Genomic DNA, 12,050 nt, shown 5'->3' with positions numbered 1-12,050 from the left:
CAGGCGAGTCACTGGACGGCCAAAGGTGGTACACGGGCCGCATCCAAGGACGTGAAACACATCAGGCCTGTTTGTCTATTGTCTCACTTCAAGAAAGAGAAGTTCAAAACTGAAAAAAAAGTGAGCTCAACCCTGGACATTTTGCACATATTCATAACTATATTAAGTGGCAATTTGGCCTTCCTGTAACGACTATTGCATATTGATAGGGCTAATGTGGAGCCGGATGTCATGCATTATTCATGATAGCGGGATCATCCGGGGGTCAGGGGACCAAATGGGAGCTGACATGCTCTTGCACTGTCACAGTGCAGAACAATATTTACAATTATGTACTATCATAGGCAGCAAATTTGGGCAATCGCGTGCAATAGTTTCAGCCACAATTCATATGTAATATACTTAAATGTATATATATATATATATATATATATATAAACAGAAATAAAAATACTTTAGCCCTCACAAAAGCATGTAACTAATTTTAAGAAATAACAGCCTCGGCTGACAAACAAGTACCGACTTGTTTGACCATTACCATGCAATAATTAAAGATCATTATATCCTGTCAATGAGTCTTGACTGATTAATTCAAATTCTTTTCATTATGATGAGGAAACAAGTGAAATACGCGCTTAGATTTTGTTAATTGATCAGAAACGAGAGGCAAGAGGTGATGTAATGAGACCTGGCTGGCAGCAGAGGGCGCCTCAGACCGGCCTGGAGGATGATGGATGTTTTTTTTTTTTTTTTTTTTTCTGCTCGGGGTTCTTATCTTCGACAGCCAAAAGGGGAGGAAAGGTGGTGTGGGGGTCATGTAGGTTAGAGAAGCGGGGGCTTTCTTTTGTATTAACATTTGGATCCTTTTTTTCTACCCATGCAGCACCAGCAACAATTGTTGGGTCAAAAAAAAAAAAAAAAGTTCTGGGCCAGAAAGGCACCGACTCCCACTTGGGTGAGTTTGACACTTTTTTGTTGCACAAAACTTCAAAAATGGAGTGGTTTTGTACAAAAACAAAAAAAATCCAACAATAAACTGGGTCAAATTGACCCAAGTAGTGGATGGACCCGTTTTGACTCATACTTTTTGACACAGCTGTTTCTTGAGTGCACACACTTGGATGTTTTGCGAGATAATGAGCCAGTAGGAAGACACTTAACGATTTAAGTGGTCCTCTTCAGTGCTAAAGTACCTTCAGGGGTTGAGTTTTGTTCAGTGATGCACATTTTTTAATTCATTTGAAAAGGACACTGTCGGATTTGTTTTTTGAAGCACAGACATTTGCTGAAACATTGTGTGCCATATTTTTTTTTCACTTCATACATTAGTCCACACAAATGAAAAATAGGAATGGAAAATTATGACATAATTTACCTTCAGTCTGGAAAATTACAAACCAGACCATATTTCCACAGCATGAAAAACACATTCATATGAAGTGACAGAAATTCGAGAATTGATTCAATAATTTGACCTCTGACAATATCGGCCTTTCTTATGGTGGCAATGTTCCCTTATTCAAACTTCTCCACATGAATTCCAAACACCAAAGCAATTTATGTATTTTCTTTTTTTAGGACAGGATGTGTTTTCAACATTGACGAGTCCATTCATCATGATAATTTCACTTTTATGATATGTTTGGGTTTTGCAAATGTCCCATATCACAAAGCAATTGGGATCAACTGGGAAGCATCGTCTGCGTGGAATCACAGATTTCAGAATTGCCTCTAGTGCACTTGAGGCAAACATTTTCCCAATGTGCTCCCTCAAGGAGTTAATTGCGTTTAATCAACTATTCATGGTGCAATTGAATGCCTTGTAATTACAAAAATGTGTATTTAATATCAAGTTATGGTTGCTTTGAATCCAATTTTGTCTTGGTTCACGCAAGTACATCTTGTTAGCATGTAGATGTGATTTTTTTTTTTTTAAATCATGTATTGTATGAAGGCTGAGGACTGGGCGAAGACCCAAATCGGGAGAGCAATGACAATTAAAAAAAAAAAATGTTTCAAATGTTGTGCTATTTAAGGCAAGCATGCTATGTGTGCTAAGCTAACAAAGGTGAATGGTAAAACGTATCAAATACTGATGTGATTCAATAGCTACTTCATAAAGCTTCCGATTAATATTTCAATAGACTCCCATCTCAGATATTTTAAGTGTTTTTGGACTCGCTGTTTAGAAATTTCGGATGTCAACAAGTATGGAATGTAACTTGGTGTTTCTCAAAGCGTATTACGGCCTTCCTCTAGTGGTACTTTTAAGAATCACTGAATTGAATGTTTACTTTGTGTGTGTGTGTGTGTGTGTGTGTGTGTGTGTGTGTGTGTGTGTGTGTGTGTGTCCTAAACATTTTCTTAATCCAGTACACTACATTTCTCAAGTACAGTTCAGTTATATTTAACTTGTATATTGATTACATTTGCATTTAACCTATAGGGACTGTTTATTTTCAAATCTTGATGTCATTTTGGGAATTGAACTTCATTTTCTTACGTTTCCTATGTTTAAGTGGAGTTCAAACTCTTTATAATGTAACACTGTCTGGCAATAATAAAAACACCTTTTAGAACACTTGGGCCTACTATGCTACTGTAGTCTAATGTCGTCATTATGCTACTGGAGTAAAAAGTTTAAGAAGCAATGTACTTATAGAAATATATTTTCTGCGATTACATTTGAACTTTTCCGAGTTGCGTGCGCTTGATTGGCTCTCCCGAATGGCTGCCTTGCCTCCCTGTGGTCCATGAGTGCAGAAGATGGCGTGTGTGAAAGTTGCCTTGAATGAGGCCATTGTTCTGCGCATCATTTGTCACCTCCTCCATTCACGTCTGCACTCCACACGAGCAGTTGGAGTGTGGAGGGGCACACACGCACATAACGGGCGTGGACTGCCTCTCCACTATGGGCATGGATTATGCGCGTGCGCGTGCTTTCCAGTTGTGGGAAATGAGAGGAGGAAAAATAGGACAGGCATAAAGATGTGGATCTGTTTGAAGAGTCAATCAAAAAGAAGAATTTTGGGGTTGCATCTTTGAAGTACACGTGAGCATCGTTATCTTAAAATTGGAATATGTATTAAATTCTAATTTTTTGAGTATGACTGTGGGATATTATGATTATAGTCATAATATTAATGGCCAGTGTGTTCTATCAAGCTGTGTGTACGTCTGCCTACTACACACTCTCACACACACACACACACACACACACACACACACACACACACACACACACACACACACACACAAAATAATCATATGCGGGCTCACTGTAGAAAAACAAGGTAACAATTTGCATGGATCTTTTTAAATTATTACAATTTAGCCATTACTGGATTAATGCCGTTATATACTCAAATAGATGGAAAGAAAATTCATTCATCACTAAAATAATTGAGAAGTCAGCAAATTTGGGCAATCATTATAAAGTAAGTAGGAGTGTCTGGGATGAAACATGACTTGGAGAGAATATGTTTTTTTGTTTCGTCGCTATTTTCATAACGCCAACTATTCATTTTTTTCCATACATCACGTGTTTTATGGTTTGTTTGTATGCTTATGAGTGCGGTCTCAAATGAGATGACCTGAGAGCAATCGATCTAATCACTGACTCCTGGGCGGGGGGGGCCCTGCTCATTATGTGACGTCAGACCGAAGCGTTTCTCCTGTTACTGCCACGGGGGTTAAAATGCGTGTATGTTTTTTTTTTTTTTTTTTACACACTTGTCCGGTTTTTACATGACAGATGAATTATGATTAAACGGCCAGGTCACACCTCGGTGACGAAAACGACTCGTTGATGTTCGTTAAAAACCTCGACCAGCCAATCACATCCATCGACATGCACAAGGTGAAGACAAGAGTTCTAAAGTGTCCCAAATCAATGTTGCGTCACTAAAGCGCGTCCAGGTCTCTTTTCGTCGAGCGTCTGCAAATGTCCGGAAGTGTTCTCATTCTTGTTTGTATTATCGCGATTGTACAAATATCATGTTGAATGCATAGCCAGGCAAATTTTGAGCTGGGTTATGAGGTCGGCGTTAAATACGACGGCCATCAGATGATTTTAAGAGCAGTCAAGAGGACCCTGCAGTGCAGGTATAGTGCTTATCTGCCAGCCACTTAAATAGCAAAACACTCCATCTTGATGGCTCTGGCTGCTGTTTAATTTCCACAAAGAGGCCATTGAGTGTTCATTAAAATAAGAAAAAAGATCGGTCTTATCATTGTTATCACGGGCTACATTAGCTCGTTCGCATGCATGATGACCACAAACGTTTTTTTTTTTTTTTTTAATCCGCTTCTCCCGTCTCGTCATACATGCACGCGCAACACTCACGCGCAGACAGACGGAGCGCAGGGCGGTGTGTGTGATAAGGGTGCGTGTCACAAAACTGTCTACTCCGTCTGCGTGCACGCAAACATCCGCAAATGCTGAATCCCGACTCGGCCAGCAGGATATTTGAGTTTTTATCTTATGAAATAATAAGAAGTGTATCGGGTTGAGGAGAGGCGTCGTTGTTTGCACGCGCGCGCGTGGGGATGAATGGAGCTTTCCGAGGTAAGGCGGCCGCATGCAGACGCGCTGATGTGTCTTTATGATTTACGAGCCTGACTCGAGGCTGCTCGGTTCAAGCAGAGTTCATAAAGCTGCATGCCTCCACACTTCTTATCCCCCCCCTTTTTTTTTTTTTTGCTGCTGCTTCACCTCATTAAGAAGACAGTGGTGATGCATGGAAACATGTTTACATTTTTTTTCCCTTTCCACGTTGGATTTGAACAAAAGCTGCCCCGGCACAATGGGGGTCTTGTTGAAGGTTATATCATCTCGAAAAATAACACATTATTGTTACTCCATCAAAATGCGATTGCTGATATTTTGTTGATACGCAATGGAAAGAAAGGCAGAAACCAAAACGATTTCATGTTGTCGTTTTTTTAGAGTGGGTATAGGCTATATTTATTGGGATCTTGTCAAGCATTTAGTTTTCCTTAATTAAAAAAAAATCCAATGAAAGATTCATTTCAAATTATTATTACTTCGCACATTTATTGAACAGGGACAAAGCACATTGGGATCTTGTCAAGCATTTAGTTTTCCTTAATTTAAAAAAATCCAATGAAAGATTCACTTCAAATTCTTATTATTTCGCACATTTATTGAACAGGGACAAAGCAGACTGATTGACGTAAATGCGCCACAGTCAGCCAAGGGGCGATTAACCATCGTTTTCTTTGTTTTAAAATTTTTTAAAAAGCATAATAAAAAAATACTATAAAGTTATTCAACCCTTTTAAACATAAAGAACATTAACAAAAAGAAAAGTGTTTAAAAATATTAAAAATGACATGTCCTTTTTAACAAAATAAGCATGACAGGTTGGCTGATTCAAATGCGATGTTTAAATTCTATTCCATAGTGGGCCATGTCAAAAATAAACACTTGAGGGTATTATATGATATTTTGAAACGGGCATGAATAAAAACCAATATGTGCTCCTTTAAAACTGCTGGGTTGAAAACAGCCCATATTGGGTTATCTTTAAGGATTAGGCTTGAACCCATTTTGGCTTGGAAAAGGTGACATTTTAGATAACACATGCTGACTTCTTTTTAACCCAGTTGGTTCTTTTTTTTAACCCAATTAGACTTGGACTAGGTAAAAATGAAAATAATTATTGGGTCGCCCACTTTTTATCCAATTAGACAAAAGTTAGTGGAAAAGTTAACGTTTGAAATAACCCATATTGGAGTGTTCAGGTAACCCCTATTGTTTGTTTCTTTGGTTGGTTTTTGCTGGGTACACCTAGGAAAAGTAAAATGACCCATTTTGAGTTTGAACCCATGTTCTTGTTGTTGTTTAAACTCAAATTTGGGTCATTTTAAACCAGCAGTTTTAAGGTGTCACAGAAACTTTGAGCTCAGCCTGTGTTAATCTCGAGCATGCCTGTGTGCAGGCTATTCATGTCAGCGCACTATTGAGTTGATAAGATGGATCATTTGGTCTCCTCCCTGATTCTGCCTTCTTTCAGGCTCTCTCCAAAGCTGCCATGTGACATTTTGGCTGCCGGAGCCGCGTCACAAGGTCAAAGGGCCTCGCTGTGTGTGTGTCATGGAGAGCAGCCAGCAGCAAAGACAGACGCATGAGGAGCAGCAGCAGCAGCAGCAGCAGAAGCAACAGAACTTCTCACTGTGTGCTGCGTTTATGTGCAGCAAGCAGACAGTGGATCGCAAGTTTTGTGCGAGCAAAAGCATTTTCCCCTGGATGAAAGAGTCCAGGCAGGCCAAGCGCAAACTCGACAGCAGGCTGACAGGTTTGTTTCACGATCCGCAACGTAACATCAATCAATGCAATAGTTTGTTTAATACAAAGGAAATACTTCAAGTATGAGACAAATGAAATCACCATTCAGATCAATCAGTGCAACATTTAAATAGACGTCAGATCAGTAGCTAATAATAATAATATACAAGTGAAGTGTAATACAAGTCAAATATTCAAATACCAAAGCAGGATAAATGGTCACAGATAATGCAATTAAAACGGAAAAATAGATATTTTTAAATTCACAGCATCAATAAAAACTATGACACCTGAAAAATAAATATGATCATTATATATAGGCGAGATTAAAATTTTTGATAATAACACACCATTTCAGTCAGTAAAATCAGAAATTAATGTTTATTTAAAACACCCACAGCTGGATACAAAGTGCTGTCCATAAGTTAAAAAGTCAGACATATTTTTTAAAAAAAAGCAAAACAATGAATTAATAACATTAAACACAATAAAACAATGCCGAGTGGAAAGCCAATTCATAAATAACCAACAATAACGCTTTCAACAAAGCTAAAAAAAAAAACGCAGCACTCTGCAATTATGATAACGTTGTCGGTATGCTTTGGAGATTAAAAAAAAAAAAAAGTGTGTGTGGTTTGATTGTACTGTTGGTCTGGCAGACCTTGCAAGCGTCACCAGCACCACCGACTCTCCCAGCTCCAGCACGCCGGCCTGCAAGCGCACTCGCACGGCGTACACCAGCGCGCAGCTGGTGGAGCTGGAGAAGGAGTTCCACTTCAGCCGCTACTTGTGCAGGCCGCGTCGGCTCGAGATGGCCGGCCTGCTCAATTTGCAGGAGCGGCAGATCAAGATCTGGTTCCAGAATCGCCGGATGAAGCAGAAGAAGGACGAGAGGCTCCAGCAGCAGCAGCAGCAGCAGCAGCCACACGGCCTTGCCTCTGCCTCCTCCTCCTCACCTGGCTCGTCCCCCTCCGCCCCGGGTAGCCCCACTCTGTCCAGCCTCGGCTACGTGCATTTGGGCGGGGACTACCAACCGACCTCGCTCCGGCCCCAGTCCCAGCAGCAGTGGTCGGATTATCCCGCTCCGAGCACCGCGTTTGACGCGCGCCCCCGCACGCACAGCGCCGCGCATGCGCAGAGTCTAGACGAGGATTTTCAGTCATCTTATTTGTCGGCTTGCAGCCCTCCAGACAGAATCATGCACGCTCCTAAACTCACGCATTTGTAATAGTGCGTCCATATACGTGCATGCACTTTTGTTATTATTGTAAAGGCATTAGACATTTCATTCATCTAATGCAGAAGCGTAAAACTGATGTTTTTTTTGTAACGTAGAATTCCCCCTCAGAGGGCCGCAGCACTGACTCATCGCATCGTGAAGTTAACGAAGATAATTTAACGATAAAAAAAGGACTCCTGCTTGAATTTTTAAAAATGGAAGATAATTTGCAGTTTGGCTACAAATTCCAGCAGGATGCAAGAGTGAACGCCTTCTACTGGTATGTGAAAGAGTCACCAGTTCAGTTGTATTTAACTTTTTGGTAAAATACATTTGTATTCGTTTTTGGATTTATTTTGGTACAATTTCTATTTCAATTATGTGCAATACATTTTAATTGAATCACTGTTTAATTCTCTTTTCTTAACAACAAAAATACTTTTTTGGAGTAAAAGCTCTGTCACATTTTCGATGAACATTTAGGCCTACTACACTGCGGTATTGAAATGTTGGACATGGCGATCGAAGAGCAAAATATTTTTGGGTGGTATTATTTAAAAACAACCACTGAACTTAATGCATTTATTGACTTTGATATGGGCCTAATTTGTGCGTAAAAGTAAGAGGAATAAAATTCGTTTGTTTTTAATGTAGAGCACTCATTACAAGGCCCTAAAAGAAAAGTCAGCCTGTGATAAGAATACATTTGACATGTGAGAAGAGTGTCATTGTTCTTTTGAGGGTCACAGAAGCTGCCTTTTTTTTAAGAGCACATGATGGATCACTATGCGGTCTTCTGGCACAGTCAGTCAAAAAAAAAAAACAAGGCCCAACAACACATCCTTCAATTCTGCAGAGAAAAGTACAACCACGTTAAATGTTGCATTCCACTGACAGCTTCACGACCCCAAAAAGATGAACGGCTGCTTGAAAAGTATCAAGGCCACATTTAAAGACATGATTTCCACCCCCCAGTTGTTTAGAATTAGAAACGGGGACTTTAATTTGGAAGAGCGGCATTTTTTTCCAAGTCATGCACGACGGCGAGCTCATTAAGAATTTTAGAGGGGCAATTACTTGTCATTCGGCCTGCTCGACGTTTGTGTTCTTATCAGATGGATGAGCGCGTTTGATTGAAGTGTTTGTCATGCAAATGCGAGCCGCTTGATGGACGAGCGCGACGGACGTGACAGAGAAGCCGGCGGGCCGCGCCATTGGCCGGTCGCGGGTCACGTGTCGTGTCAGGAAGGTGATATGAGGGGTGGAGGGCACTTTTTACAGCTTTGACATACTACCTCCGGGGTTAGGGCGATTAATGACTTCTCTGGTGTGAGTGTCCGCGATGAATTCCTACCTCGACTACCCGCTCTGTAACCGCGGGCCGAACCTTTTCAAAGCCGGCTACCACAACCTCAACCACGGATACGTGACGCCCAACGCGGATAGTTACGGTCAGGAAGGCCACCAGAACCTTCCCTTGCACCACCACCACCACCACCAGACACACGTCAACCTGGACCTGCAGTATGCGCCACCCCCGCCGGGTAACTCGGTGTACGGGTCCCCCGTGGAGTACGGACACCACCAGTACGGCCTGCCCCCCGAGCAGGAACGGGGCTACACGCACGCACAGGTCTCGCCTCTCGGAACCAACATGCCGCCTTACACCGGGGACAGCTGCAGCAACGCCGGCGCACAGTACGTCCACTACGGCGGTGCGGAGCAAAGACCACCGGAGTACCCTCCAGAAAATGTTTACACGGCCCAGCACAAGGACGCGGATCAGGCTGAGGAAACATCTAAAACTTTCGACTGGATGAAAGTGAAGAGAAATCCTCCCAAAACAGGTGAGCTGCTCCGCGCAAAGCGATGCGTAAAAAAAAAGTTGATCCGCAAACTAATGTTTTGTCCACTTTTCATTCATTCACCCCAAAAGTTTCACGTTTTCCATTCCATCCATTTTTTTCTCTCTCTCCTTCCTCCCAGCAGCGGTTGTGTGCGAGTTCGGTGTCCCGGGCCAGCACAACGTGATCCGGACCAACTTCACCACCAAGCAGCTGACCGAGCTGGAGAAGGAGTTCCACTTCAACAAGTATTTGACTCGGGCCCGGCGGGTGGAGGTGGCCGCTAGCCTGGAGCTCAACGAAACCCAGGTGAAGATCTGGTTCCAGAACCGGCGCATGAAGCAGAAGAAGCGCGACAAGCTGGGCTGCGTCGCTGGCGGCGGCGGGCCTGCGGAGAAGCTCTCGGGGCCTGAGACCCCCACGGCACCGCCGCCGCCCCCCAAGGCCAGGCCGACAGAGTGAACTTAAAATACTCATGGAGGAGGCGACGTAACACAATGGGAGAAAAAAAAAATCAAATGCACGTGGACTTTCAGGGTATATGGCCAACTGCTAAATGTTTTTTTTTTTTGTTTCCTGCTTTTTTAAAACAAAATGTATGTTTGTGTCCAAGCACTGAGCCGCTCAGTGTCACTGATTGCACTATTTATTTGACAGGGTATTTTACAACAATTGTCCAGAGGTTTTAGATGAATAAAGTTTATGAATTTAAAATGAAACACTGAAATTCCTGTTTTACATTGTAACATTTTGGGGGGTGGTTAAAACAGTTATTTAAGTTGGGACAACTTTAAAATATAAATGATTGACATTTATGGCAACAATGGTCTAAAACAATTTGCGGAGTTATTTTTACTTGCAGCTTTAATTAAGATGGGAGGAGGTAATACAAGGGACAGCAGTTTGAAAACTATTTTCACAACTCAAGCTAAAGTTAAAATATTTCGTTGAATTTTCTCAAAATCCGTGGCCTTAAAATTTTGAGTTCACCCAACTTTTTTATTATTATTTTTAAATCGTGGTAAGTCAGGTTGGCAAAAAAATGTGGTGGTCTATATTTATTCCTCTCTTGCATAATGTGACAAGAGGAATCTTTCACAACACACGGGGTGGTTCCTGGTGACCTATTCACCTCCAAATACCTCCAGGGGCTCTAAACATGACAACAAACTGCAGGGTGCATGCGAGTCTCCATTTTTGTTACCCAAATCCTGCTGGATGGAGCTGACAGTCAAATAAATGCATTGCTGGGTTTTTAAGATCACAAAATTTGTCGGGACTAATCCATAAGATGTTATGTATTTCAACAAAACACAAGCACACACATTATACATATACATACAGGACATTCAAATGGAAGGCAAAGAAAACAAAAATGAGCTGTTTAAAATGACTAAAAGAATGTACATAGACAACATTTAAACACATTTAAAAATTAATTGATTTATTTTTCTGAATTACACATTTTTAGGGAACCTACATGACATATCAGTACTTACTTGGGCTTCCGTCGGACCTGAGCGCCTTGCCGGGTGTGATGGTGAAGGAGGGGCAGGGAGTTTCAATATTTACACTGGGTGTTGGGTTTGAGCACAAACACCCACAGGCTCATACTGGCCCAGCAGCCCGGGCCTGTCGGCGGCCTTCTTTCCTAACGCCCGAGGTTCACGCAGAGTTCAGCCACAGATGAATGTGGAGTCAATCTGTCAGGACACCGGGGTGGCTGCAGACCCTCTCTCGCACTTCACTGCTTTAGCGTTTGAGGGATCTCTCATCAAAGTTCCGCATAAACACGGAAATTAGTCACCATGTGATTTATAACAGCTGGACTTAATTAGATTTAAGGTGGAAATGAGGCAGTTGGAGGTAAAAGGACAGCATTTGACATGTCAAAAGTAGGTATGGGTTTTAGTTTTAGTTTTTTTTTTTTTTTCGTAAACTAACTAGTTAGCTAGCTAGTGTGTAAGCAGCGCCGATCAGCAACTCCCATGTTTTGAATGACGGAAGCCAAATCAATCGGCTGGGCCGCCTTATGTAAAAGTTTGGAATTCAAAATTATAAACCAGTGAAGAAAATGGAGAATTGTTCATGCATTTTTCAGTTTAAAAGCTGTTTCAGCTGAGTCGTAAAGCCAAGTACTGTGGTGGTGGGTGATAAGAGGCGAAGGGGTATCATCCATACGGGTCACGGCGGCACATTTGACAAGAAGGAAGCGACCAGCGCTGAAGACAAGTGTGGGATTTCATTCTGGAGGTGTGATCCCTGCCAGCTCGATGGATAATACCTCAACGCTCCCAGCGGGCTCTCCATCTGGATGTGTCAGAGTCAGCGCTGTGGCCGACATCTCTGAGACAGATGTTCACCTCGGGAATGGGGACGAAGAACTCGGAAGACTTGCGGTGGACAACGCAGGAAGAAGGTGAGGAGAACCCGCATGCCAACAAACAGCGAAAGCAAGTACAAGAAGAACCAGGATTGGATGATGAATTGAATTCAAATCGACATTGTAATGCAGTAGGAGGCTGCCATTTTGAAAAAAAACCAAACAAAACAAAACAAAGCCTCTGGTTCATTCTGGTTGTGGTGGTGCGACCGATGAACCAGGACGTAGCGGGGGAACACTGCACAGCATTCGATATCTGACACATCTCAAGATGACCGACACCCACCCCCCCCC

At 42.2% G+C, this 12,050-nt stretch overlaps 2 protein-coding genes across 3 annotated transcripts; both read left to right on the top strand.

Moving 5' to 3' along the window:
• Positions 1–3,928: 3,928 nt before the first annotated feature.
• LOC109526542 (homeobox protein Hox-A3-like) lies at positions 3,929–7,884 on the top strand. The gene is made up of 3 exons (XM_019887884.1): positions 3,929–4,104; positions 6,039–6,320; positions 6,970–7,884. The coding sequence occupies exons 2-3, from the start codon at positions 6,119–6,121 to the stop codon at positions 7,536–7,538; spliced, it is 771 nt and encodes a 256-aa protein (XP_019743443.1). The 5' UTR covers positions 3,929–4,104; positions 6,039–6,118; the 3' UTR covers positions 7,539–7,884.
• An 868-nt stretch (positions 7,885–8,752) lies between these two features.
• Positions 8,753–10,092, top strand: hoxb1b (homeobox B1b). 2 transcript variants are annotated; one of them, XM_019887779.1, is made up of 2 exons: positions 8,753–9,376; positions 9,516–10,092. In XM_019887779.1, exons 1-2 carry the CDS (start codon positions 8,872–8,874, stop codon positions 9,833–9,835), a joined length of 825 nt encoding a protein of 274 aa, XP_019743338.1. In that variant the 5' UTR covers positions 8,753–8,871; the 3' UTR covers positions 9,836–10,092. The 2 variants fall into 2 exon arrangements, with proteins under 2 accessions (XP_019743338.1, XP_019743339.1); XM_019887780.1 differs by having other exon boundaries at positions 8,760–9,376; positions 9,519–10,092.
• Positions 10,093–12,050: the final 1,958 nt, after the last annotated feature.

Source organism: Hippocampus comes, unplaced genomic scaffold (assembly GCF_001891065.2).
Source record: "Hippocampus comes isolate QL1 unplaced genomic scaffold, H_comes_QL1_v1.1 scaffold416, whole genome shotgun sequence".
NCBI lineage: Eukaryota > Metazoa > Chordata > Actinopteri > Syngnathiformes > Syngnathidae > Hippocampus > Hippocampus comes.
This window is presented reverse-complemented; position numbering and strand designations above follow the sequence as displayed.

Excerpts from the sequence above, each read along its gene's own strand:
- hoxb1b (XM_019887779.1), top strand. The coding sequence starts at position 8,872 with ATGAATTCCTACCTCGACTACCCGCTCTGTAACCGCGGGCCGAACCTT. Across the intron at positions 9,377-9,515 it reads GAGAAATCCTCCCAAAACAG|CAGCGGTTGTGTGCGAGTTC; the intron begins GTGAGCTGCTCC and ends CCTTCCTCCCAG.
- LOC109526542 (XM_019887884.1), top strand. The coding sequence starts at position 6,119 with ATGGAGAGCAGCCAGCAGCAAAGACAGACGCATGAGGAGCAGCAGCAG. Across the intron at positions 6,321-6,969 it reads ACTCGACAGCAGGCTGACAG|ACCTTGCAAGCGTCACCAGC; the intron begins GTTTGTTTCACG and ends TTGGTCTGGCAG.